This window comes from Astatotilapia calliptera, chromosome 7 (genome assembly GCF_900246225.1).
Source record: "Astatotilapia calliptera chromosome 7, fAstCal1.2, whole genome shotgun sequence".
In the NCBI taxonomy this organism is placed as follows: domain Eukaryota; kingdom Metazoa; phylum Chordata; class Actinopteri; order Cichliformes; family Cichlidae; genus Astatotilapia; species Astatotilapia calliptera.
The window spans coordinates 59,253,712-59,279,491 of NC_039308.1; the positions used below are offsets into that span (position 1 = coordinate 59,253,712).

The 25,780-nt window shown below is 43.3% G+C and overlaps 1 protein-coding gene across 3 annotated transcripts in view; it reads right to left on the reverse strand.

Annotated features, from left to right (window-relative positions):
- The window catches only part of wwox (WW domain containing oxidoreductase), a 137,840-nt gene that overhangs the window by 56,938 nt on the left and 55,122 nt on the right, over positions 1–25,780 (reverse strand). The window contains exon 9 of one of the 3 annotated variants that reach the window (XM_026176194.1): positions 11,927–12,803. The exons of the other annotated variants lie outside the window; for them this stretch is intronic. Coding sequence (XP_026031979.1) covers positions 12,729–12,803 — 75 coding nt within the window. The 3' untranslated portion in view covers positions 11,927–12,728. Of the gene's footprint in view, positions 1–11,926; positions 12,804–25,780 lie in introns of those variants that run through there. 3 annotated transcript variants of the gene reach the window in all.

The window sequence follows — 25,780 nt, forward strand, 5'->3', positions numbered from 1 at the left end:
AAGGGCTGTGATGGGCAAAAATAGGAAAGCCTTCCCAACAAGGCCTTCTGCAACACACACGTGCATCCAGAAATGAGAACACACTCACTGAGAGTTTACAAAAGCCTCCATCAGATAACAGATGTGATTCTACATCATCACTGAATGGAGTATAAATTACACTAGATTTATAATATGATTCAACTGTGTTTTACTTTAAACAGATTATGACCTCTGGGATGACATGGTGCTTTTAAAGTCCTCCCACAGCTTTCCACACTGTGGGCCAAAAAAAATAAAAAAACAGAAAGAAAAACCACGAATCTCCTAACGCCACTTGAGCATTCTCTCTTTCCAAAGAAAGATGGTAATTACTTGACAAATCACTGCCTCTTTTAAGAGTCAGATGAAAAAGTGTAAATGGGAGGAAATACGCGGGAAATAAAAGAAAATCCTTTTTTTTCTGTTCCCAGTTAAGTGGCCAGCGAGGGAGAACGAGAGATATTTAATGTTGCTTAAATATGCAGTGTGATTCTAGCCGCTGATTAAATTATAGCAGATGAGATCTTCTGTTGGCTGGAAACTTGAAAAAGTCCAGAGCTGTTTAAAAATGCATCAAACATGCTGTTGGATTAGCTCTCTGTCTCTGTCTTTCACTGTCTCGCTGAGGGGAGAGAGGGGAGGGCCCGGCCATGTCAGGGAGGGATGAGGGTGGAGGCGGGGGTGGGCTGAATCAACTCTTTCACAAATGAGACTAACGCTACTGTATTAGACACAGAACAAATATAATGAAGCCAAAGTGCACTTAATAATCAAATGAGTGGAAAAGAAAATATTGGAATTAAGTCAACCCACTGAAAAATGTGGCAGTGTCTCTGTGTGAGTTTGCATTTGTGCGTTGTTAATTAGCGTGTATGCCGAGTGGTCCAAGTGAGAGCCCACTGGGTCCTGTGCTCTGCACTTTTTACCCTCTTCCTGCTCCCTCTCTCTCTCCCTCCCTCTCCAGAGCAGAGATGTGCATATGTTTTGGGCTGCTTTAATTTCTCCGCTCATAATTGGGCTGAACCGCAGGGAGCCCTCATCCGCTGGGACAACACTGTAAACATGAGTTTACTCTCACCATCTCTTTCTCTCTGGGTGGGAGAGCTGCTCTCAGTTCTCCCTCTCTCTCTCTCTTCCTCACACACACACACACAAACACACACAATCTGAAAACACAATAGGGCAGGCTGATCAAACAAATAAACTACAATCCAAGACGACAAGAAATGGGACTTTACTCTGACCCTCTATTCCCAGTGATGAACAAAGAAACACAAACCGCTCGGAGCGCTGCTCCCGCTCAGTCAATGACAGGAAAAATAAATAAATAATCGAGCGCAAGAGAAACCGTTTGAAGAGTCAGAGGCTTCCAGCACACCACATTGCATCAGAGGGCCAGTAGACATAGCGTACTTTCCTGCAGCGATGGGTAATGAAGGCGGGTGGGAAGTTATTCATAAAAATCTGACCATGTAAGCACTTGTGTAAAGACATGATGTTTAATTTTTAGTTTGAGCAAAAGAAGTTTTCAAGTCCAGCTGCATATACAGGCTCAATAATGTCACACTTGACTGGGCAAACAGGTCAAACCACCTCCATTGTGCTCCTTCGTGAGCAGCCGAAATACAGCGTGGGACTCCGGCACACCGAGGGTTAACAGAGTGAATGAGCTTTGGAGCGGTAATAGGTTGACCAAAAATGTACTGCTTATCTTATACAGCATACTTCCATAATTTGGATGCTGTTTGCGCATCTGTGTGTGCATGCTCCCCATTTGTTTGTGTAGGTGTGCTGTATGTGTATTAAGCATGCTGCTGCCCGTGTATGTGCTCCCGTCTGCGTGTGCACATGCTGTATGTGTGTCGCCATGCTCCCGAGTTCAGAGGTAGTGACAGCTTTGACAGCTATACCTGCCAATGGCCAGATCCTGGCGATAACCCTTGCTGTCGCCACAAAGCTGTCAGAAAGGCTCCAATTTCCCTCCCAGACACTAGGCCAGTCTGTGGAGGCAGTAGGGGGGTAGAGAGACAACCTCCAGCCATTCTCCACAATACACTCTCCTCATTCCACCCCACTAACACATGAATGGGTATCCAATTGATTCTTTTTCACCCTAGTCCATTTTCCCACCCGGCCTGACACAGAGAGAGGATTTTGTGCTCATCTGCCCTTCCTTGTGTACTTCATATCGGGGAGAAGACTTATAGAAAGGGAAGGTAAAAAGGGGGGGGGATCTTTATCAGAAAGCGAATTAACGCTCAAAGTGCTCCATTTGGAAGGTATATCAGGCCAATCCATTAAAAGGGCCTTCAGAAAAGAGCCGGCACGGAGGACACCTTGAGAATGAACAGAAGACCTTGCTGAAACAGCACTCTTCACACACACACACACATACAGAGAGAGAGAGGAAGAGAGAGACAAGTTTGTGCCACGTGGGGCTGCATAATCACCTACAAAATAATGCTTTTATTTGTACCAGAAAAAGACGATAAAAACATACATAAGCTTTCTTATGAACTGCCAAAGCCACTTGTGCAAGTCTGTTATAAAAGAAATTAAACTGATGCCTTTTTACTTTAGATAAGTATCATTATTTATGAATATTAAAACTATGTAACCAAAAATTGGTAACTTTTGCTTTATTTTTTCACTGTTACACTCTCAAGCCTTCCTGCATTTCCTCTCTCTTTCTCGCTCATGTGCTGCATCAACACATACTCATATACACACCTGCTCCAGCAGGGAGCTCCATTAATCTTCTCCTGGGCCCCTGTCCTCTGTGGGCTGACCCAGGTGAGGGAGGGGGAGGCTGGGGTCAAAGGCTAGAGGAGAGCCCCTGTCTGGATGGGGGTCTCCTGAACATTAGCCCCTGGTCAGTGGGGTGGGGTCGTGGAGGGACCACCCCATACTGGACTGAGAGAGGTCAGCGATTAGGAAAAAAGTAAAAGTCTCTAATGGTGGAAAATGCTGAATAGAAATATTTTTTGACTATTAGCAATGTATGATAATTAAAAAACAAAATCACATATTTCATGCACAACCAAACAAGTGTGCCGTGTCACATGAGTGCGTTGCAGGAAAATGGGAAAAGAAACGCAGATCAGCTTTTGGTTATCAGTCAAACACATTCTCAGTTCAAAGAGAAGTGTGAAAAGTTATACATATATAAATAAACAAGCCACATCTATAGTTTTGAATTCTGCAAGTGTCCACATGGGTCTGTGTGATGTAAATCTGCCCTTGTCCATCTGCTAGCAGCCAAAAAGACTGCGCACAATGTGCGATGACAACATGTAGCCACAAATTCAAATTATGGACTGGATGTGGCACTTATATAGCACTTTTCTAGTCTTACTGGCCACTCAAGGTGCTTTATAGTCCAAGCAACAGATACACATACATCCAAAATATTATAAGGTGAACAGTCTGCATCCCTTTCATTAGGTTCTGTCTTCTCAACTTCCATTCATAACTTAAAATCTACTTCAGATCTATCTATCTATCTATCTATACTCAGTTTATTTAAATCCAGGTTGAAGACTCACCTATTCTCAGCTGCATTTGAATAAAGCACCAAATCCACACTTTTAAGCTTAAATTTCAAAACTTACATTTAACTACTGATTTTATCTACTGTTCTGATTTTATCTGTTTTGATTTTATATACTGTTTTGTTTGTTTGTTTGTTATTAGTTAGTTAGTTTGTTTGCTTGTTTTAATCAATTTTAAATCATGCTTTTTATTTGTTTTCATTTCTAATGTCTCTGTAAAGCACTTTGAATCACCTTGTTGTTGAATTGTGCTATACAAATAAACTTGCCTTGCCTTGCCTATGATTTTTGTGAGACAGTAAATGCCCCAGCATATTTTTGTTAAACCATCACTGATGCACACTTCCACTCAGTGGTGATGTGTTATTTAAAATTGCTCACACCTATACACCATAAAAGATTCATCTGATTTAAAGAAGCATTATAGCTTTTGACAAGTAGCTTGGTGATAGACGCTGATCGATGAGAACTAGAATTGCAGCATACTTTACTTTTTTTTTTAATCAGTGATCATTTAAAAGATCATTTAAAGGATATTGATTGGCTTTGTAATGCACTTTGCTGATCAGCTTGTGACACTCCTGCCCATCTGTACGTAGTAATAAAGCACCAAGACTGAGTAAAAACAAAAAGTCTAGGTATACAGACACAGTCAATCATCATAAATGTCTTACACTGAAAAGACAGAGTGGCAACTTTCCAGATACAGTAAGAGGGAAGATGTGGTTTTGGCATCTGCAGACTCAGGCAGCGCCATCGTACAGATCACCCCAAAGCTGACCTCATCCCAGTCTGCTGATGGGAGAACAGAGGTAAGGCCCCAGGGGTGAGACCGCCTTTTTGTGCCTACTCTACCCCCTCACCTCTCATGGGGGAAGACCCTGAACAAGTAGGCCCACTGTCTCGAGCACCTACAAGGAACAGAGGCTCAATTCTTCATCTGGCATTATCAAACAGCTCATTGAACAACGAGCGCTCACAAAAGTTAGAGAATGGGTTGTGAGAGTAAAGAGAACGCAGGAAGAGGGACGGGCAGGATTTTGACATGCAGTAAAGCCTCTTCTGTCCCTCACCTCTTCAGTTTGACAGCGTCATCCTACAATCCCAAAATCGCTTGACGTTAACGCTTTTGAACTTTGAAGTTGTAGCACTAAAAAGAAAAAAAAAGGCCTCCTCAAAATTTTGACTCAAAGCCTGAAGTTAAAAGACAATATTGTGAAAGAAATACAGAAACTTAAAAACACGCACTCATCTGTTCCTAACTACCACATCCCCTCCCACACAGGAACGCACACACATACACCCTCAGACTTGAAAGCGTCTGATATGCGAGGCGTGTTGACTCTGTTTATAATGGCGAGTTTCCTGGTGTAAGCGGTTGGTCTCCCCTGGCGTTGGTCTCCCTCTTCTCTCCAGCCCCTCATCTCTAATGCATGAGTCAGCCGGAGAGACCGCGGAGGCCAAAGAACGAGCAAAAGCGAGGGAGCGAGAGCAGACGGAGGGAGAGGCTAACCATGGCACTGCGGCGCAACACTTTCATATTCTAATAAACCCAACATGAATACACGCATATACAGAAAGGGAGGAAATTGCATTTCTAAAACTCTCTCTGTATCAAAGGGCATTCCACTGAACATCCCTCACACACACACACGCACAGACACACACAAACATGCAGTCCGGCATTTTCCAACCCAGAAAAAAAAAATGGACTAACACAAACACACACACGCAGGGATGGCTCAGAGGGATTACAGTCTGCTGACGACAGCAGATGAATACACACACAGGCATAAAAACAGAAAACTTCTTAAGGGAAGTTCTGTTTGAGGAAGTTTTAACTAGATGTCTGGAAAGAGCAGCAACTGATTTCTCCAATCATAACGTCGCAACACTGAGAAAACACGGGAAAAACAAAGGAGGGAGGTAACAAAAAGAAAGAGACGGAGCGGATCAGAATCCAAAGAGGCAAATATTGTGCAAAACACGTACGCTGAACTCCAGCCCAAACAGGTGCCTCATTTCTGGCCTCATCTCCTTTAGAGCAAGCCATTTAATTTCAGGCCACTGATACCCATCCCTCCTTTCACAAGAGTTAATATCCCATTCTCCCTCCTCCTCTCTGCTAGTGTGTGATGGAGTCTCAGTGACAGCCTGTAATGCAGGCCTGTATGCATTGATTATATGACACCCTCCATTCAGGTGTGCTATTAAAGTTCCCCTCCTCTCTTCCTTTCTGCTCTGCCAGTGGAATAATGTCCAATAATAAGAGGAGCAGGTGACTGCAGCTGAGACAGGAGTCAGGCTCTCAGACAGAAACACTAGTTCACCGGCAGGACTAGATGAAGATACGCCCCTGTTATTCACCCCAGCACGAAGAAACGGGGTGGGGGAATGTATAATTGCATTTAAATTACATGAAGGATGCTTCGACACCCCCTTGTCTAGCTGCCACTCCCCCTGCATATCTGCGCCCATGTAAAATCAACCCACCCTCTCTACCTCCCTTCCCCCATATAGTCAGTAAGGACGCCCACATTTCAGTCCCACACATGAGCACTCACTAAAACAGGATGGAGAGAATATGCCTTTAATTAGTGCTTGGTGCAGAGTGGATCTCTTTGCACTATAAGGTGGAACAAAAAGTCACGATGTAGAAGACTAAGTGAATTTTTTTGTATGTGGTCATTTTTGTGAGCAAACAATCAAAAAATTATTTTTTATATAAAAAAATAGACAGGACCACGTGCAATTCCATTAAATACAAACATTAAATACAAAACTTTCTTTAAGTGTAAAAGTTACTTTACAAACAATACAGTTCACAAGAAATCCCATAAAGCCTGCTACCTAGATATTAATCTGAAAATTCAGATTTGTGGAAAGCAGTAGCAGCAACATCAAGGGCGTGTCCCACTGTGGCTTTGTACTAGCCAAAGGCCAAAATGAAAACCTTGATGGGCAAGTGAGACGGAACCTAAAAGTGAGTGACGCCAACAGAGGATTCAATTATGTGCGGCAGCTTGGTAAAGCAAAGCAAGCGTACCGTGGAGAAACAAGCAGCAGATGCCCACCATAGACAGAGTGTGCTTCAAAGGTCTGACATTGTGATGCTGTACATCATCTTTGCACTAATGCCAAGTATCAGTGTTTTTTGATTTTTTAACTAAAAACTGATCGAAGCTTGAAGGACAGATATTTTTATCAATGAAGAAACAACCTTTAGACTAAGAGAGAAAAGCGACGCTGATAATTTAAGATATGACAAAGTTATTGTCCATCTACCCACCAAAAATCCACCACAGCAAAGGACATTCACACTTCTCTAATCACATATCTGCATATCTCTACACATATGCATGGCAAAAAAATCTAAGCTTATAAAAGTTGGCACTTTCTTCTTTTGATTTTTTCTTTTTCATGCTTCTAACCTCTGCAGGTTTTCTGTTTGCTTTATCATAATGTCTATTAGTTTACTTTCATGTAGACATTATTTTCTGTATGCAATTCATGTTTCTAAACAGTATTTAGGCAGATGCTTCAAGTAAGTCAGCTCGGCGTTCTGCCTTACCGTACACTTTAAATTAACTCATCTTTTTTATGAATCTTTTAAATTCTGCGACACTAGAAAAAAAATCCAGCTACAACAATTCTAATTTGAAAAGGTTTAACTTTTTAATCTGTGGTGAATCGGACTCCATAGTGGAGTGCTTAACACATTTGACTTACACCTGAAAGATCTCCAGGTGAAGAACAGGAGGAGACACAAACCCAAGTGGGTGTAGTCCAAGTGCAAGTCTGGATAAATGGGAGCTGTGGCAGCTGTCGGATAGAACAAGTCAGCCAAACGTTCCTTTTAGCATTTGTATCTACATTAAGTTCTTAGATTCAGGTTGTTATATATATATATTAGGGGTGCAACAATACACAAAATTCACGGTTCGGTTCGATACTTTGGTGTCACGGTTCGATATTTTTTCGATACAAAAAAAAATGTTCATGCCTTTTTAATTTGTGATTTATTAAATTTTCACGGCACAATCCGCACCACATCTCTGTGCGTCCATCATTTGTTTGAAGCCAGCTCACCTCCTGCAACTACTTTTCCGAGAATACGCGCTTCTTTTGTGGTTCGGACTCCTGACATTTCTTTGGAGGTGGAGGAACATCACAGTAATTGCTTAAAGGAGCTTGCTTCTTCGACATCTTTAAGAGTTCTAAACAAATGTCTGTCCTCCTCCTGAAAATCTTATGTACGCAAACACGCGTTGCAACTTCTTATCTTGTGCCCGTTTTTTATTTTGACAGCGAATGCGCACCTGCGGACCACTTATGTGCAGCCCTGGTTATTTAGCTTGTCATATTACAGCCACAGAAATTCTTTTGTCCATGAAACCATAAAGCTGCACTTTCTTTTTGCCTTATAGTCTCATTTGTCATAACTTTTCCGTTTTGTGGTAAGCTTTTCTTTGGCTGTCACTTCTTCACCCTGACCTGTCTTATTTGGCTCAGCAGAACTAAAATATTGTGGTGAGCTCAGACAAGGAGGAGACGGAGGTATCGTTTGGTCTTGCTTCCCGTGAGCTAGCCAGGGAGCACAGCCGTTTATTGACATCTGCAGAAGAACACTGCCGCTAGCTAACTGCTCAGCGCGGCAACAGCACAGCAACAACAACAACAACAACACACAGGACGCCCTCTGACCCCGGAAAGACACACCGTCGCAGCGAGAGGGCGTCACCCGTCACTATGGCAACATAAACAAAACATAACTGTACAAACAGAACCCCGAACAGCCCTGACCCGCTACATAGCCCCCACCTAAGGGGTCAGTCGTCCCCGATGACCCCATTACCCCACACAAAGTCCTGCAAATGTCCAGGTGCCTTCTTTTGGCGCACCGGCCGGTCACGACCGGCGGGGGAAAAGTCACTCGGTCAGAACATGGGGTGCCACCATCATGCCACTTCTGACACCAATGTGGCGAGCTCAGACAAGGAGGAGACGGAGGTGTCGTTTGGTCTTGCTTCCCGTGAGCTAGCCAGGGAGCACAGCCGTTTATTGACATCTGCAGAAGAACACTGCCGCTAGCTAACTGCTCAGCGCGGCAACAGCACAGCAACAACAACAACAACACACAGGACGCCCTCTGACCCCGGAAAGACACACCGTCGCAGCGAGAGGGCGTCACCCGTCACTATGGCAACATAAACAAAACATAACTGTACAAACAGAACCCCGAACAGCCCTGACCCGCTACATAGCCCCCACCTAAGGGGTCAGTCGTCCCCGATGACCCCATTACCCCACACAAAGTCCTGCAAATGTCCAGGTGCCTTCTTTTGGCGCACCGGCCGGTCACGACCGGCGGGGGAAAAGTCACTCGGTCAGAACATGGGGTGCCACCATCATGCCACTTCTGACACCAATGTGGCGAGCTCAGACAAGGAGGAGACGGAGGTGTCGTTTGGTCTTGCTTCCCGTGAGCTAGCCAGGGAGCACAGCCGTTTATTGACATCTGCAGAAGAACACTGCCGCTAGCTAACTGCTCAGCGCCGCAACCGCACAGCAACAACAACAACACCACCACCACCACCACCACCACACAGGGCGCCCTCTGACCCCGGAAGGACACACCGTCGCAGCGAGAGGGCGTCACCCGTCACTATGGCAACATAAACAAAACATAACTGTACAAACAGAACCCCGAACAGCCCTGACCCGCTACAATATATATCCCGCTGCTTTTACACACGCACTCACATAATGCTCAGCGATTCTCTGGGCGATCAACCTCTCACATGTTTAAGCTTGCTGCTGGAGATTTCACTTGTCATGTTTGCATAGTAAGCTAACGATTGATAAGATGATGTCAGAGGAATTGGTGCGCAAATTATCATCACTCACCAATCAGTGCTGTCGCTGTCACATATTGACAGTGGCTCACCGATGCCAATGACATAATTATCCAGCTACATTTCCGAAAGAATGCAAAAGCATTGACATATATTTTTCCTTCCTACAATAGCCCTACGGGCAGGGCAGAGATAGATTTTGGTAGCCCAACTGGAAAAATCGCTAGCCCCAGGACGTTGGGCAGGCGATTTTGCGAGCCCTGTATCTGATTGAGGAATCACTCATCTTTGGAAAAGAGAGTTTATTACAGAGAAATGGCTCTTTCCAAAATAAAAGCTATACTATACGCTTCTTCTGGGCTATATTCTCAGCAGCATATTAAACATATCAGGTCCCCATAAGGAGAATCATGTGCTAACGGCTGTCTAAATGACTCGGGTAAAGTTTGTAGCATGCGTGTTTGTTGTTTTTTTTCTGCTTCCACTTGTCTTTGCACTAGGATGATGTCAGTGTAAATGTGCAGTCATATTTGTTATGTTCCCACTAGTGCTGTCAGCATAAATCTCGTTGAAGTGACGTTAACGCCACAACACGGCAAATCTCCGTTAACGAGCTACTGCAGATTGCCCTGCATGGGGCTGGACGGCAAACACGTTAATGAGCTAACTCCGCTAACACACTAGCTCCCACCCATGTAATTGAGCATTGCGTGGCACATCCAACATACTGTTTTACTTTAGTCCATGACGCGCTTACCTTCAGGGTCATACATCACATGAAAACCAAAATAGTTCCAAATGCCAGATCTGAATGAGGGTGGGGGAGGTTCAATTTGCCATGTTGCAAGGAGAGCTTAACTTCTGTCTTGCTAGCTTGCCCTGCGCTCAGTGAATCTGCGTTCGACTACTCCACCTAGGCTGCACTGCCGAGCGCAGATCCACTGAGCGCTCAACACAGACAGCATCGTCAGAAGGAAAGTTGATAAAATAAATTAAACATGTATTTTGTATTGTTCGATACATATGCGTACTGAACCGAAAGCACTGTATCGAACGGTTCAATATCGACACGAGTATCGTTGCACCCCTAATATATATATATATATATATATATATATATATATATATATATATATATATATATATATATATACATATATATATACATATATATATATATATATATATATATACATATATATATATATACACATATATATATATATATATATATATATATATATATATATATATATATATATATATATATATATATAAAAACACCCAGCACGCCCCTGCGGGCGGTTTATCCTTCAAGCTCGGGTCCTCTACCAGAGGCCTGGGAGCTTGAGGGTCCTGCGCAGTATCATATATATATCATATATATATATATCATATATATATCATATATATATATATATATCATATATCATATATATATATATATCATATATATATATATATTAGGGGTGCAACGATATTCGTATCGATATTGAACCGTTCGATACAGTGCTTTCGGTTCGGTACGCATATGTATCGAACAATACAACATTTGTAATTTATTTTATCAACTTTCCTTCTGATGATGCTGTCTGTGTTGAGCGCTCAGTGAATCTGCGTTCGACTACTCCGCCTAGGCTGCACTGTCGAGCGCAGATCCACTGAGTGCTCAACACAGACAGCATAGTCAGAAGGAAGAGCGCAGGGCAAGCTAGCAAGACAGAAGTTAAGCTCTCCAGATCTGGCGTTTGGAATTATTTTGGTTTTCATGTGACGTATGACCCTGAAGGTAAGCGAGTCATGGACTAAAGTAAAACAGTATGTTGGATGTGCCGTGCAATGCTCAATTACATGGGTGGGAGCTAGTGTGTTAGCGCAGTTAGCTCGTTAACGTGTTAGCTGTCTAGCCCCATGCACGGGGCGATCGGCGGTAGCTCGTTAACGGAGATTTGCCGTGCTGTGGCGTTAAGGTCATTTCAACGAGATTAACCTGAAATCACTAGTGGGAACACAACGAATATGACTGCACATTTACGCCGACATCATCCTAGTGCAAAGACAAAAACAACAAGCATGCTACTAACTTTAGCCGAGTCATTTAGACAGCTGTTAGCACATGATTCTCCTTATGCTGCTGAGAATATAGCCCAGAAGAAGCGGATAGTATAGGTTTTATTTTGGAAAGAGACATTTCTCTGTAATAAACTCTCTTTTCCAAAGATGAGTGATTCCTCAATCAGATACAGGGCTTGCAATATCGCTAGCCCGACGTCCCGGGGCTAGCGATCTTTTCAGTCGGGCTACCAAAATCTATCTCTTCCCTGCCCGTCGGGCTATTGTAGGAAGAAAAATATATGTCAATGCTTTTGCATTCTTTCAGAAATGTAGCTGGGTAATTATGTCATTGGCATCGGTGAGCCACTGTCAATATGTTCCTTTACATATATATATATATATATATATATATATATATGAAGGAATTTCTTTATTTAACCAAGTAAAGTCAAATTCTTGAGATTATACGGGTCTTTGCCAGTGTTACTCCAGGGTGATCATACATCGAGCATCAGAAATTTCCAAAGAAAATCCGAACAAACACTTGGAGAACAAACCCCACACAGAAGGACCATACTGGGTTTGAACCCAGGACCCCTCACTGTGAGGCAACAGTGTTAGCCACTGAGCCACGATGGCGTAAAACTACTTTAAATTTAGTAGGGAAATCGACTGGAGATTTATAGACTATCCTATACGCTAAGCTTTAGGTGGCTGCACAAATCCATTACAGCACCTAAAATGGGGTCATGTTATCGTACCTGTACCAACCCTTAGACCGACAACATCTTTAAGCCCTCTGCTCTCACCCACACAGTGTTCTCGTTGTACAGCACAGCAGGCTACTTTTAGCATCCCTGCCTACTCTTTCTGTCTTTCTGGGAAGCTCCAGGCCCAGAATAGAGCTCAGAGCTCCACGGTTTACATAAATCACAATACCTCCTCAGCTTGGAAGGGGGAAGAAAGACACAAGCATCTGTTTTTGTTTGCATTTTATTTCAAAACATCAAATTGAATCAATCTTTTAATACTCCGGATTGTATAAACATGGGAGAGAACTGCTTGAATAAATATCAAGAATGAAAATGGATTTCTCGTCGACGACTATTATCTCTGTGGTTTATTTATGAATACCACAGCTGGTGCCAAAATAGGCAAAACATAAAAATACAGAGATAATGTGTTTAGCCCTTTTTCATTTTCTTCTCTTAAAGTGAAAGAATAAATATTGGGATTTACATCACATTTACATTTTTATCAAAATCAAGTTGGGAGCCACTAAAGCCGCATGCACCGTTTTCCTCCATGGTTTCCAGGACAACTGTGAAAATAACAAAAGCAACATGACACCGACATCTTTAACAGGAAAATCATTAAAACCAACACGAGGGGCCAGATGATGCCGTCTGTCTCGCAGTCGGTGTGTGACTGATAAACACCGCGCAGGATCCATAAATAGACTAATAGCTCTTTCTCTGCTCCCACTAAAATGCACTCAGTCATGGTGGTTAGTGGGTGTTTTTGTAAGAAATGATAAAATCCCCTCCATCTCAGGTGCTCGTGCTATGTGATATCACACAAAGTGGGAGATGCAAACACATGCATGCATATCCGAGGGCCATCTACTGCTGGCCACACAACACCCAGCAATCCTCAACTACTTCTCATGCACACATATATTCATAAGGTATTATGCAGAATAACAGTTTTATGGATTTTAAATGGCATTCATTTACGAACAGTGTGGCTAGCCATCACATGGAAAGGCGATTTAATTCCCTCTTAATGTAGATCAGTCTTCTAGGGTGAGATGCAGAGGGAGGTCCGGGACATTAGAGAAGTGGAATCTGTCTTCAGCTACTGATTAAACATTGGGCCAGGGTGAAGGAATAGAAAGGGATTGCATCAACTGGGACAGATACACAAATGTATAATGGAACCATCACATGAAGGCTTCGCCACCGTTAATATCTTTTGAGAGCGACTGCTCCAGATAACGAGAAGCTTCCTACATCCAAGTTTGTTTGTTTTTTTTACCTGAAGATTTTTACGAGCAGCGCTGTGTTTATTACACGCAGAGAACCAAACTTCACACAACCACACTGAGAACCCCAGCAGATCCTCCACAGCCGGAGAGATGACTTTCTATAGTCTGTGCACGCTCCGCTGTGTGTGTATGTATGTGTGTGACAGGTTTATAGGAGTCATTTATCCTGCTCAGCGGGCTAGTGTAGTGCGGAATGGTGGCCTGAGTGCCAGGCGTAGCTTATTGTTGTGTAGCCTTTATGGGCTACATTAAGTACAGCTGAGTGAGAGGGAAACATACAGTACAATACCCTGAGCTCACACATGTCATACACACAGAGATTAAGTACCTCCCTGGGCCCAGGGCAGGCCTACATTCACTCAGCACAAGACCCTGGCACACTCACTCCAACTGCAGATGTGTTTGAAGGTGTGCGTGTGTGTGTGAGAACGTGCACTGGCACTGAACCCCAAAATCGTCTAAGGAGGAGACATGACAGGAAATGAATATTAAACAGAAAATTCCATAACATGATAGTAGCTCCACCATGCTGCAGCCAAACAAGGAGCCATGTGAAGCAATCATATTGCATGAGCTTTATCACTATTTAAACTGCAGATCTAACTCATACTAAAGATGCGGAAGTGAATTAGCATGACATTTCCTGAAGTTCCCCGAGGCACTGATCACATCACCTTAACTTTCTTCCTTTTTTTAAACTCCTCATCAAACTTTGAACGTTTCTTTTTTGTAAAGTAAATATAACTGCAGGTTCCATGCATGCTGTTTTTTTAAGGTTCCAGAGAACATTGAAATAAAGGTTATGGCTCTCCCACCAGTCATTTAGATAGGTGCTGGGTCTTGTTAGCCAAAAAAAGCAGGAGGCATTGCTGAGATGGCTGCAGAGTGGCATGAGCTGCTTCTAGAAGGACTTAGCTGAAACTAATTAGAGAAAAGTTAAAGGAAACATTTAATCCGCATTTGAAGGACTGACAAAAAGGTGACGCACTGAAACAAGATCGCATATTTCACTTCTGAATCACTTATTAATATTTGGCAGATTTTTCTCTAGAATGGATGAGGGAATATTTCAGTTTGAGGTACTACAATCCAAACTGTGAGAGATGAGATTAGGTCATTAAAGGCCCTCTTTTCCCCACGTCATTGATCACTTTGAGCAATAAAAACAAAATGGATTACACATCAGAGCCATACTGCTTTTTCTTGGCTTTGTTAATAAAAAAAAAGAAAAACCAGAGACAGAAATATGTGTACTCACTCACACACACAAACACATATGCACACTTGCTCTCAGACACACTGGCACAGACAAACGGGTCCAACAATCAGGCGATTTGAAAAGCAGCTTTATTCTCTCACTTACCCACTTATAACGCCCCCCCGACTTGCGTGTCTGCTTTTTTGAAAGCTTCATAAGCGTCGCCTCTTCAACTGTGTTCCACAGTGTAAAAATAGAGGCCATTATATTGCCTAATGCTTACCTGCCAGCCCTCTACTCTCCCCCCACCCCTGTACACGAAGGCTTTTACATGATGAGGTGGCTGACATGTTCCACACACACCATCCATTACCATATGTACACTGGATGAGACTCAGCCTGCGCAACTTATACTAATGCATGTCTGGTATGCCCTGTGGGGGTGGGAGACACACGCGCATATGTACACACACTCACACACACATAACGCTGCTTGAACAAAAAGATGTGCAAACTCTCTCCCATACAAATATTATGGCAGCATTGTGATATGGCACTTGTATTAACAGCAGGATGCTTTTAAAGTAAATAAAAACATTATAGCCGTCTCTCTAGTGGAGGCAAGGTCCAGCTTCTCAGGTGTGTGTGCGTGTGTGTGCATGTGTGTAAGTGAGGCTGAAAGAGGGGGGCAAACCTCTGTGCTGGGGTGGTGGTTCCTCTCTAATTGCCCCTCTAGGTGCCTGTGTGCTGGAGAGCAGAACTGAGGGTAAACACAGATCTAGAGATGATTAATAGCCAGAGGTCAGGGTGGCGCAAAAAAAAAAAAAAAAAGAAGGCAGAGAGACTGAGACCTCACTCCAGCCTACCTGGACACAATAACTCACTTACTTTTTTCAATAGTACATCTCTACATGTACACACACATAAAAACCAAAACCGATCTACTGAATCCAGATTCCACTCAGTGGAACAGTTCAATTTAGACAGTAGATAAACAAAGGAGTTGTACAGCAGGTCAATCAGGGGTGAGGGTGAAAGGTAAAGTTGAAGGGTGAAGGTCAAAATGTCCACGGCAGAAGTCCTTAACAAGCGATAATCAATACGTGACCGGGACGATCCGAGCGCCTCGTTTCTGCTTCATACCTATGCATCTGTAGGTGGTCTTGCAAACATTTTACACTGTAGCGCAGAGAGACGCATCCTGCTTCTATTACTGGCCCACTTTGTCTTCTCTGTCCCTTGACAAACGCACACGCACAGTTTTCTTCCCTACAGTACGTCCCATGCACACATTTCTATCTGTCGCACCAATCTTCACACACACACACACACAAACACACACAGAGCACATCCACAGTTGAATGGAGTCAGGTTGGGCGGCCCTTCATTCTTCATGCAAACGGTAATTTAGTGAGACTGCCTATTGATTGAGCGCCGCTTGTCTCCCAAACAATGCCACTTCAATCAGCGGCCCGTCGGGGAGGGGGAGAGGTGGGTTGGGGGACAGGGAGGAGATGGAGGGGTGGTGGAGGGGGGAGAGAAGGGAGGGCTGCCGATAGCTGCAGTGACTGATTTAAGAGATGGATAAAAAGCAGATACGTCCCCCGCCCCTGTACTGATTAATGACAGTGGCCAGAGCAGCCCTGGACTATGCATCATGATTTAACCACCAGCCCCTCATCTAAAGATTAGCGTGCACGCAAACACACACACATACTGTAAAAGCGCCCGCATACACAGCGGGTACTGTACCTCACAGAGAGACGAGACATGGAAGGTGCGAGAGGGGAAAAAAGGGAAGTGAAGCAGGGAGAAAGATGAGTGAAAGGTGGATGCTAAGGTGGGCGCAAGGAGGATTATACTGATTTTGTTTTAGTGAACCATTTCAGTCCAGGACACAGAGCATATGGGTAGGTGCAAAGCCACACACATGGTCACATATCAGTAACCAATTAGCATCTTGAAACTCAAAACATTCAGCTTTAAGCAGTAAGGACCAGGAAGACTTGATATCCACATAATTTTCATTCACTGTGCCTTGTACAGCTAAAACTTGGTAGACAGACTCCCATTCTGAGTCGTACAGATGTCTAGTCAAAAATGCTGATTAAATGATTAAATGAAAAGCAGAACATGCTTCATCTTGTGGTAATGCACACAAACAACTGTCCAACTTAATAAAATTAAAGGAAAAATGTAAACTGTTTTGTTTTTTTTAAACAGCATCAATGATGTATGATTTTATGGTTTTTAAAAAAAATGACAAAGTGCCACATTTGTTCGGAGACAGTAAGGTGAGCTGGAAACAAGAGGTCTCTCTCAGTCTAATGCAAATCTCAGTCCTAATTTGGCTCTTCACCAGATTCAGCAGAGTGTAGCCAAACAGCTACGCAAATGGACACCATAAATCTGCCTCAACTCCAACATTAATTTACCCAGAGGCGCAGCATCATGTAGGTGTGGCTTATAGTGTGATGTTACTACCAAGTAGGCGTGTCCTGTAGTAGGTGTGTCTTGTAGTTGTGCAGCTAGAGACTGTTGATACAGAAAGCACTTACTACACTTCAGCTGTACACTCTCACCTTGTACATTCTCCAGCCTCTTAAAACTCGTAGCCTAATCAAACCAGAGTCCGTGTGCACAAAACGCAGAGTACAATGCTAAGTTGTGCAAAGGGAAACACTGACTCTGGTCCATTAGTTGTGTTGGATGCTGGGGAAGAGGGCTGGAGCCCCTCCCTGCGGCTGCTAAAATATTCATCAGACTCCCTGAGAGCATGTCTGCTAATAGTTACACATGGAGCAGGAGAAAGAAGTGAGAAGGAGGAGGAGGCGGCGAGGGGTAGGCACAAGGCAAGAGGAGGAGAAATTGGGGAGATGAGCGATGCTCCCTGTGTGCATGTCAGCTAATAGTCAAACATGAAGAGCTGTGAGGGAGGGGGAAAAAAGCAGGAGAAGAAATAGGAGGAAGTGAAGTGAGGGGCTGTTTAAATACTCTGTGGCTGAAATCACAGGGGATGGACCATGTAGAAAAGCAAAAGTGAAGGGACGAGAGAGGAACAGGAGGGAGGGAGGGAGAGAGAGAAGTGGAACAAAGAGAAAGGGAACAAGAGATAAAGATTGAGAGGGAGTAATCAGTCCTTTTCTTCCTCCACTGCCATCACTTGCCCCTCCGAGCTGCATTCCAGATTGATTAAAAGCTCCTCTTGTAATTGTCAGATCTTGTAGGAACCATCTCTGTGTTTGAGGAGTGAGTGGGGGGGTTTAGTGTGTGAGCAGGGCAGAAGAGAAACCCAATTTCAATCACGTCAACCAGTGTAACAATAGGCACTTCAATAGCCACCAGTCGCTATCGCATCAATCAGAAACTCCCCTACTCAAACAAAAATATATGTTGTTTTGTCTTTATGGACGGCAACCCAGGTAGCTCAGTCCTACATTTGCACCCTTCTGAATGAAAAATGTGCGTGTGTGTGTGGATAAACACACACACACACACACACACACACACACACACACACACACACACACACACACACACACACACACACACACACACGAGTCATTAAAATGAGAAACAGCCGATGGTGTAGGAGCTGTTGAAATACCATTAAGAAATGGAGATAAATGCAGTGGATCCCGGCCTACTACAGCAGCCTCACTACAGTAAATCAGACAGTGACGAATATTACACGGGCCACGCTGCGTGCATAAGAACACACAAATGCACACACAGACAACGCACACTCGTGGGTTTACACACAGCCATCCACACACAAACCGCACAAACAGTCTGTGAGGCACCTTGCAAAAAGAAGGGGGAAAAAAGCCCTTTCGGTGGATTAATGAGTAATTATCCTAATTAAATGTTTCCTGATCACCCGTTATGATATATGGATGATTATTATGTTCGGAGATGATTAAATGATAGTATAACAGAGGAGTCTGATATCATTTCAAAGAATTAATGAGCGTTTGTACAGAGGAACCATGTGGAAGTAAGGCGTAAATTAAATATTGGATTAACTTAGATTGAATCAATTCAAGACTAATTGTGAGCCGCAATAATAACAAACTTTCTGCCATTTAATCACAGGTGAAGAGTTATGTTGCTACTTTTTTTAATTATTTAAATATAGAACAAACTGATGAGCCCAAAAAGTTATTTTTTTAATTCATTTTAAAATGCAGTCAGTGGCATCGGGTTAAAAACTACTAGATATTATACAGGTCTTTTGTCTGACCTGTATAATTTTTTATGTGTGTGTTTGTGCCCTAAAAGGTGAACTTACAAGCAGAGAGTGGGAGAAAAAAAACAACTTCTTCTGATCTTCTTGAGACATAACTGCTCTTATGACCAGTTGATTGTGTCACTCAGCCTAAAGTAAACCAATAAATGAGGCTAACCTCGTAACAGAGGGTCATTGCTTATTTAAAAGCTCATTGATTAACAGTTGTGATTATCGATCACACCATGTGGTCCAGACAGAATTGACACATCTGATATGTCCGACATACAGAGAGAAAGGCTGGTCGGTCGCTGGATGCGACGGTCACGACGATTTGAGCGCACACTACTCCTCTTCTCCATCACGTTCTAACTCGAAGAGATTATTTGGAGTCTCAACTTAATATCCGCGGAATATTTGAACCGCTTCAATATTGGGCACTGACCCTGTGTTTCTCGCTCTAGCGTCTGATTCACTTTTCCCATACAGTCGCTGCAGAGCAGTTGCATGTGAAGGAGATAGTACGCAGTAATATTCAATTATTGTATGCACGGCGTCCCCGTCCCGCCCTAAATTGATTTCTTTCAGAACGGGAAGCATCGCTCAGCACTGACACACAGCCATGTTTCCCCCATCTACATCCCACGCAAATTACTCCTCCATCTGCTCTCCCTCTCTGCGTCGTGCATTTACCCCCTCACCTCTCCTCTTTCCTCTCCTCCTCCCCTCTTCCTCCTCTCTTCTCTTCTTTCCTCTCGTCTCATCATCTCCTCATCTTCTCCTTTTCCCTGTCAGGACCGCGCCGCTATCGGCGGTTGACACAGGCCCCAGCTCCCATACAGTACGTTTAATCTGCCTTTAATCTCTTTGCAGCGTAATGGGAAATGGTTTTGTGTTTTATTATTTGATTGAAGCCACGAGCCCACCCCTCACCACCGCGGGACACTGTGTTTAGGAGTGGGAGGTGTTTTCAATTTTTGCCCTCGCTCAAATTATCTTCTATCAAAGAATTCGTATCAGTAATATCATTCTACATATTAACCATGCTGTTTGTAAGTGGCCTAATAGAAGGAGGAGACGAGTGGAGAAAAAAAAATCAAGCCAGAGAGAAAAATGAAAGAGGCTTCCAATCGGAGAAAACATTACTCTGGATTACACGCAGGCTGAAAATGTCAACATTTTTATTGTCGCAGTCGAGAAACGATTAAAGCGAGAGTTGCTCATCTGCAAAAAGAGTGTCTTTTATTTTTATTTTGTCATCTGGAGGTAGCCCACTGTAGTTGTGAAAGTTTTCTCCCATCAGGTTATACCATCATCATAAAGACCTAAACAACTGTACCTTTAATAAAGCCACACAGAGAGGGAGCAGGTCTAATCAATACTTCATATAGCGGGGATTATTGTTTGTTCAGCGTTGACATAGATTCAAAACATCTAGGCTCAATAGTCATGTAAAGCTAGAATTGATTTGTTCATAAAAGCAGTGAAATTTTTTAAGTTGGTGTCACATTTATGATTTTCTTTCTTTTTCCCAGCGTCATATTTTTGGTTTTGGTTTTTTTCCTCCATACATTTTAAAAGAACGGGCCTGCTGTTAACGCTGAATGGCATTTATAGTCTATGATGGCTAAAATCAACAAAGAAATCTGAACATACAAATAAATGCACGCATACACATGCACAGGTATTCACAGACACACACACACACAGCCTCTTCTCTCTCCTTTTCTAATTAAAGGGACCTCTCTGCCCTGGGTGTGTGTGTGATATTGACACTTAGCTCCGTACAATAAACTTTATTGGCAAGCCCTGCTTGATTACAGCACTAAACTAGAATAACAAGGAATATGGGAGGAGGGAACGTGGATTATATACTAAACAGACATTAGCAGCCTCTATTCCAATATCTGGTGCATTTTAATAGGAAGCTCTGAAAGGCCTCTCTTTCTCTCTCTCGCTGTTGGAAACTGGAATGAGCTCGAGCTCGGCACAAATAAAGAATGACATGGATGAAATATAGTAAAGGTAGAAAAATACGAAGAGAGGAAAGGAGAGATATATATTGAATGATGGGGGGAAGGAAAGAGAGATAGATTTTCCGTCATTAATGATCTATGGAAAAATACTCTGTCTATTTTCAGATATACTGTTAATGGCTGCTTGCTGCCATTAAAATCGTTGCCGTCCTGAACTCAGCTATTCAAATATTGGCTGCTGCTTCATCTAATATTCATCTACTGGAGGTCAATGGCAGCAGTGGCATGCTTAATTTGTATACATAAATTAAGGGTGGATACCAAGAGTTTAGATTGGTCAAAAAGAGAGTTTATATGTTATTACACCTTCAAGTTTTCAGCATTACAAGTCACTTCTATTGTCTTTACATTCAGACACTATCTGCAGACAGAACTGTGTAATTTACTTTAAGAAATATTCATTTGCATGCAGACAGAAACCAGGATTTTTGTTTCCTCTTAGCCCTGGTGAAAGAAAACAAGTGACTCTGCAATTATTTCTCAACACTGGTGTCTCCAACAATACCTGCAGGCAAAGACTTCACAGAGGCTTCCTCATCCTGGACATTAAATTACCAGCTCAAGTGCTGAATCAATTAGGCGGCATCGGCATGCGAAGCAGAAGGTGGTGTCTTGGTTTTTTTGGGGTGCATGCCTCATTTCTGGTATTTTCATGTAAACAGGCACTGAGCTCTCTGTCAGTAGTAACAGTACTGACCCCAGATCACCTGCAAAGATTACCGCAAGTAAAAGGCATCCGATTATTATCAAAAAGTGCAGCACAATATAAATATATATGTGTTTTTTAATAAATGTGCATGAGAGCCCATGACAGCAGAGTTGCGTTTGCAAATGAACCGCAGATGCAACAATCACTGATCAGACTTCTCTGCTCAGTCAGTTGAACTACAATGACCCCTACTGGCCTAAAATGGTACTGGGTCAGTGCAATCTTCACAAAGAGCCTGTGTGGAACTTGTGGCGTTGCAATAGTTTGGGACCTTTAAAGCAAATAAATACACAAGTATGATGAGGACCTCAAAACAAAAAAATTATTATGTTATCCCTCTGTGACGCATATCCTGCATATTCTCCTTCAAACTTCACACCACCAGTCGTTCTGTTTCTTGCTTTTTTTTACCTCATTTCTTCCCCCATTCGCTTCAATCATCTCCTCCCAAATCAAACCTTCTCATCTTCCCCTTTTTCCCCTCTCTTGAGGCCTTGGCACCCTTGGCAGGGTCTCTCCCACTGGGTGTGTTGGCAGAGAAGCTGTCTCTGATTCACCCACAGCGTGCCCTCTGGCTTACCAGGCTGGCACAAGGACGCAGAGCAGAGCTGAGAGAGGAGGGCAGGGCGGTAAGCACGGAGCTCTCCAATGATAGGGCCATTTATTACAGAGAAAAGATGGCGCGGCATTAGTTAAGTTATTTAAGGTGCAGACGGTGGATTTAGGCCTTTGGTTTCTGTGAGCACGGCAGAAAATGTGAGATTGGAGCGGCAGGAACGACTGCTGCTTGCCTGTGTGTCTGGAGAAGAACACCAGAGAAAGAGAGAGAGACACACATGCAGTCTCACCTTGAAGAACCACTGACCCCACACACCTTTATTGCATCGCCAATTAGAAGTGAGGGAGGGAGGAAGGGAGAGTTACAAAAAGGGAGAGGTGGAAAGAGTGAAAGGAAGAGGGGGAGAGATGTATTTCATAAATGTAGTTCCATAAAGAGCACTGACCCAAATGGCATTCAGTAATTCTTCCCTGTGCCAGAGGAGGCTGGATAATCAGAAACTTCATCAAGCTCGCCCCTTCCTTCCCTCTTTCCCTGCGTCTGCAACACCTCCTACCGTCCCACCCTCAGCTGGAACCTCTTAAACAAAAATCGTGAGTAATATAACTGAATAACGTATACGGTGCATCCAGAGCACGCATCAAAGAACATCCCTCTATCCCCCGCCCCCCTTCATCACTTCATTTTAATTAAACAAGTTTCCTCCACTCGCCATCTCTCATCTCTTTGATCTGTTCCCATCCAACTCGCTGGAAAAGAATCAGTCCGACTCCACTTTGAGGAAGTTGTACGTGTTTGATTGCGGCAGCACAGCATTGATTCAAGCTACACCAAAAGGCATCGGAGCACTTACCAAAAAAGAAAAAAAGTTACAGAAAACATAAAGAAACAGTCCGTTTGTCAAACACTCCACTATAACTACATCCCCCTTTTAGTCCATATGGGTTTACAAATAAAAGCTGAACAAATCCCTTTTTGAAAATGTTCAATAAATTCATATCTGTCTTCATGACACTGACTGCAATACATATCAAATCTGTCACCGCTGCACTGAGATGGATGTAGGAGGACAGAAATCTGAAAGAAAACAACACAATTAAAGTGTGTCTCAAGCAGCAAGCTCCCATTGATCTATCTGCTCTCTTTTCCAATGCACTATGGACTTAACATGGACTTATTCTTTCTTAAGCACAACTGGGACCACTCCCTCCCCCCTGGGGTGCAGCGCTCACACAATGCTTCAAAAGAACATTTTGTTTATATGTTCAATACCAAAACATCAATAAAGTTATCCATTCATTAATTTCCTATTCAATACAAATTTAATGCAGAACCACGGAGTAGCCAGCTCATATCCAATAAGGACATCTATCCCCGATCACTCAGCCCGGTGCTTCACATCCCACACGCACAGGCACGCACGCACGCACGCACACATCAATAGGGCTGTCCCTAAAACAGCTATTCCTCACTGACTGACTCAATACTGTAGACAGGGGTGTGGAAGAAGGAAAACAGCACAAAACAGGAGGAAGGGAGTGGAAAAAAGAGGAGGACTTAGTGTATGATTACTTACAAACAACTTGCCAAGGTGAAAGAATAATAACTGATGGCTGCATAGAGCCAACAGAAAGAATTTCTCACTTTAGTTTACTGTGTATGCATTTGCAAAGTGTGGCTTGGTCACACCTAAACGAGGTGGGAGAAGTGTGCACAAAATAAGGTAAGAGTTGAAACACTGAAAATAAAGTATTTAAAGATTTACTCACGATACTGTCTCAAAAGTGCTCAACGTGCAGCAGAAGTTTCCCTGTCAGGGTTATGATTTTATATTTTATATTAGTGGATGTTTCAACAGTTGGGAATGAAGTGTAGGCTTTGTAAAGATACTAACACTCTTCATCTGTGTTTAAACCTAGCGACCCATGGCCACATTAGCAAAGAGAGTAAAAACATCCGTATAACTGAGCAAACTCTTTTTGGGTAATATAGGCACCAAGGGAGTCTTTACTGTGGGTCTTTAAATATTGTAGAGGTACAATGCTAAATCAGCGGGGTACTCTTTAACCACCTGAATGCTGCTGAGCAATTTAATCCTGGCAATTTATCACATTTTATTTACTAATCATTTGTTTTGTGTGTAAAAAGCTTAATTTTCAGCATAACTTGCTTCTCTAGTAGCTGTCAGAGCTGTATAAAACAGCATGCCACAGACAGTAAAATATAAGACCGAACTAAAGAGTACACATGTTCAGTGGTTAAGGAGGAGTATACTGAGCAGCTACAACATTAAACCCACTGACGAGTGACGGCAAGTAAACCTGTCCCTCTAGTTCTTGATGAGAAATCCCGGGACTCTAGCATTCATATGGATTTTACTTTGACACAGTGCAGCAAACTACACATCATAGCAGACCCGACAACCCCACTTCCCCCCTCCCCCCGAGGCAGCAGTGCTCCCTTACTACAGCAGCAGCCTCCCCAAACACAACACCTGCCCTGCAAAAGCTGTTGAGGAAGGGCTCGAGGAAAACGACAAAGAGCCCAAGGCATTGACCCTGCCTCCAAACTCTCCAGGTCCCAAACCAACAGCACCACTGTGCAATGCGCTGGAAAAGCCCAATCTACGGAAGCCTGCTTGTGATTCCCTCAGCAACAGCATGATATCACCAGTGCAAGGAGGGACTGAAGAGTGTTTTCACACTTGCTTGCACTGTTTCAAGCTCATTCATGTTAACTTTTGAGATCAGTGTTCCAACAGTAATGTGCTCGATGATACAATCTATAGCTCTCTGTTGCATGTGATTAGGAAATGCATGGAAATGGGCAGTATTGAATATGATACAGGTAGTGAACCCATCTGAATCGCGCCTCCCATAACCCTAACATAATACATATCAGATGGAGCTGTGAGCTGCATGTGCTTTTAACACGTTAGAGCTGGCCACATGACACGAGAACCAGGGTCCACGGGTCAAGTAGAGTCAAACCAGGTAGGCGATTGGCTGATCAGGTCTGAGTGTAATGATTAATCAATGGTTGAATGCATTAGCCTAATCTAATGGGCCAGGTGGGAGAGGACAACGGTAGACGCATGGAACTCGTGATTGAGCACAACATGCAACAGCAGCGCAATCAATAGCATATAGAGTGGTCTAACCTCAGTGTGTGGTGGTGGCGACGGTGGGAGAGGAGGGCGTCCAACCACAGGCATTTAGGATGTGCTCTATACGTGTGCGAGCGTAAATATGTATGGTTGGTTGGTTCCTTTTGGACAAAAAAGGAACCGAGCTGTGTTAGTCTGACTGAGTGGATCATGATATGATCTGGGGGAAATCAGAGCTCCTGTTTTTGGCCAGCACCTCACACACCTGAGGGAGTAGATACTGTTTGTTTCTACTCTGCAGAGAAAAAGAGGGCAAAAAAATGAGACCACACTAGAAACAGTGAAAAAATAACTAAAAGACTGACACGGAAGAAAGGCTCCTCCCTTCTGTGTTTTACCCAATCTTCCACACTTC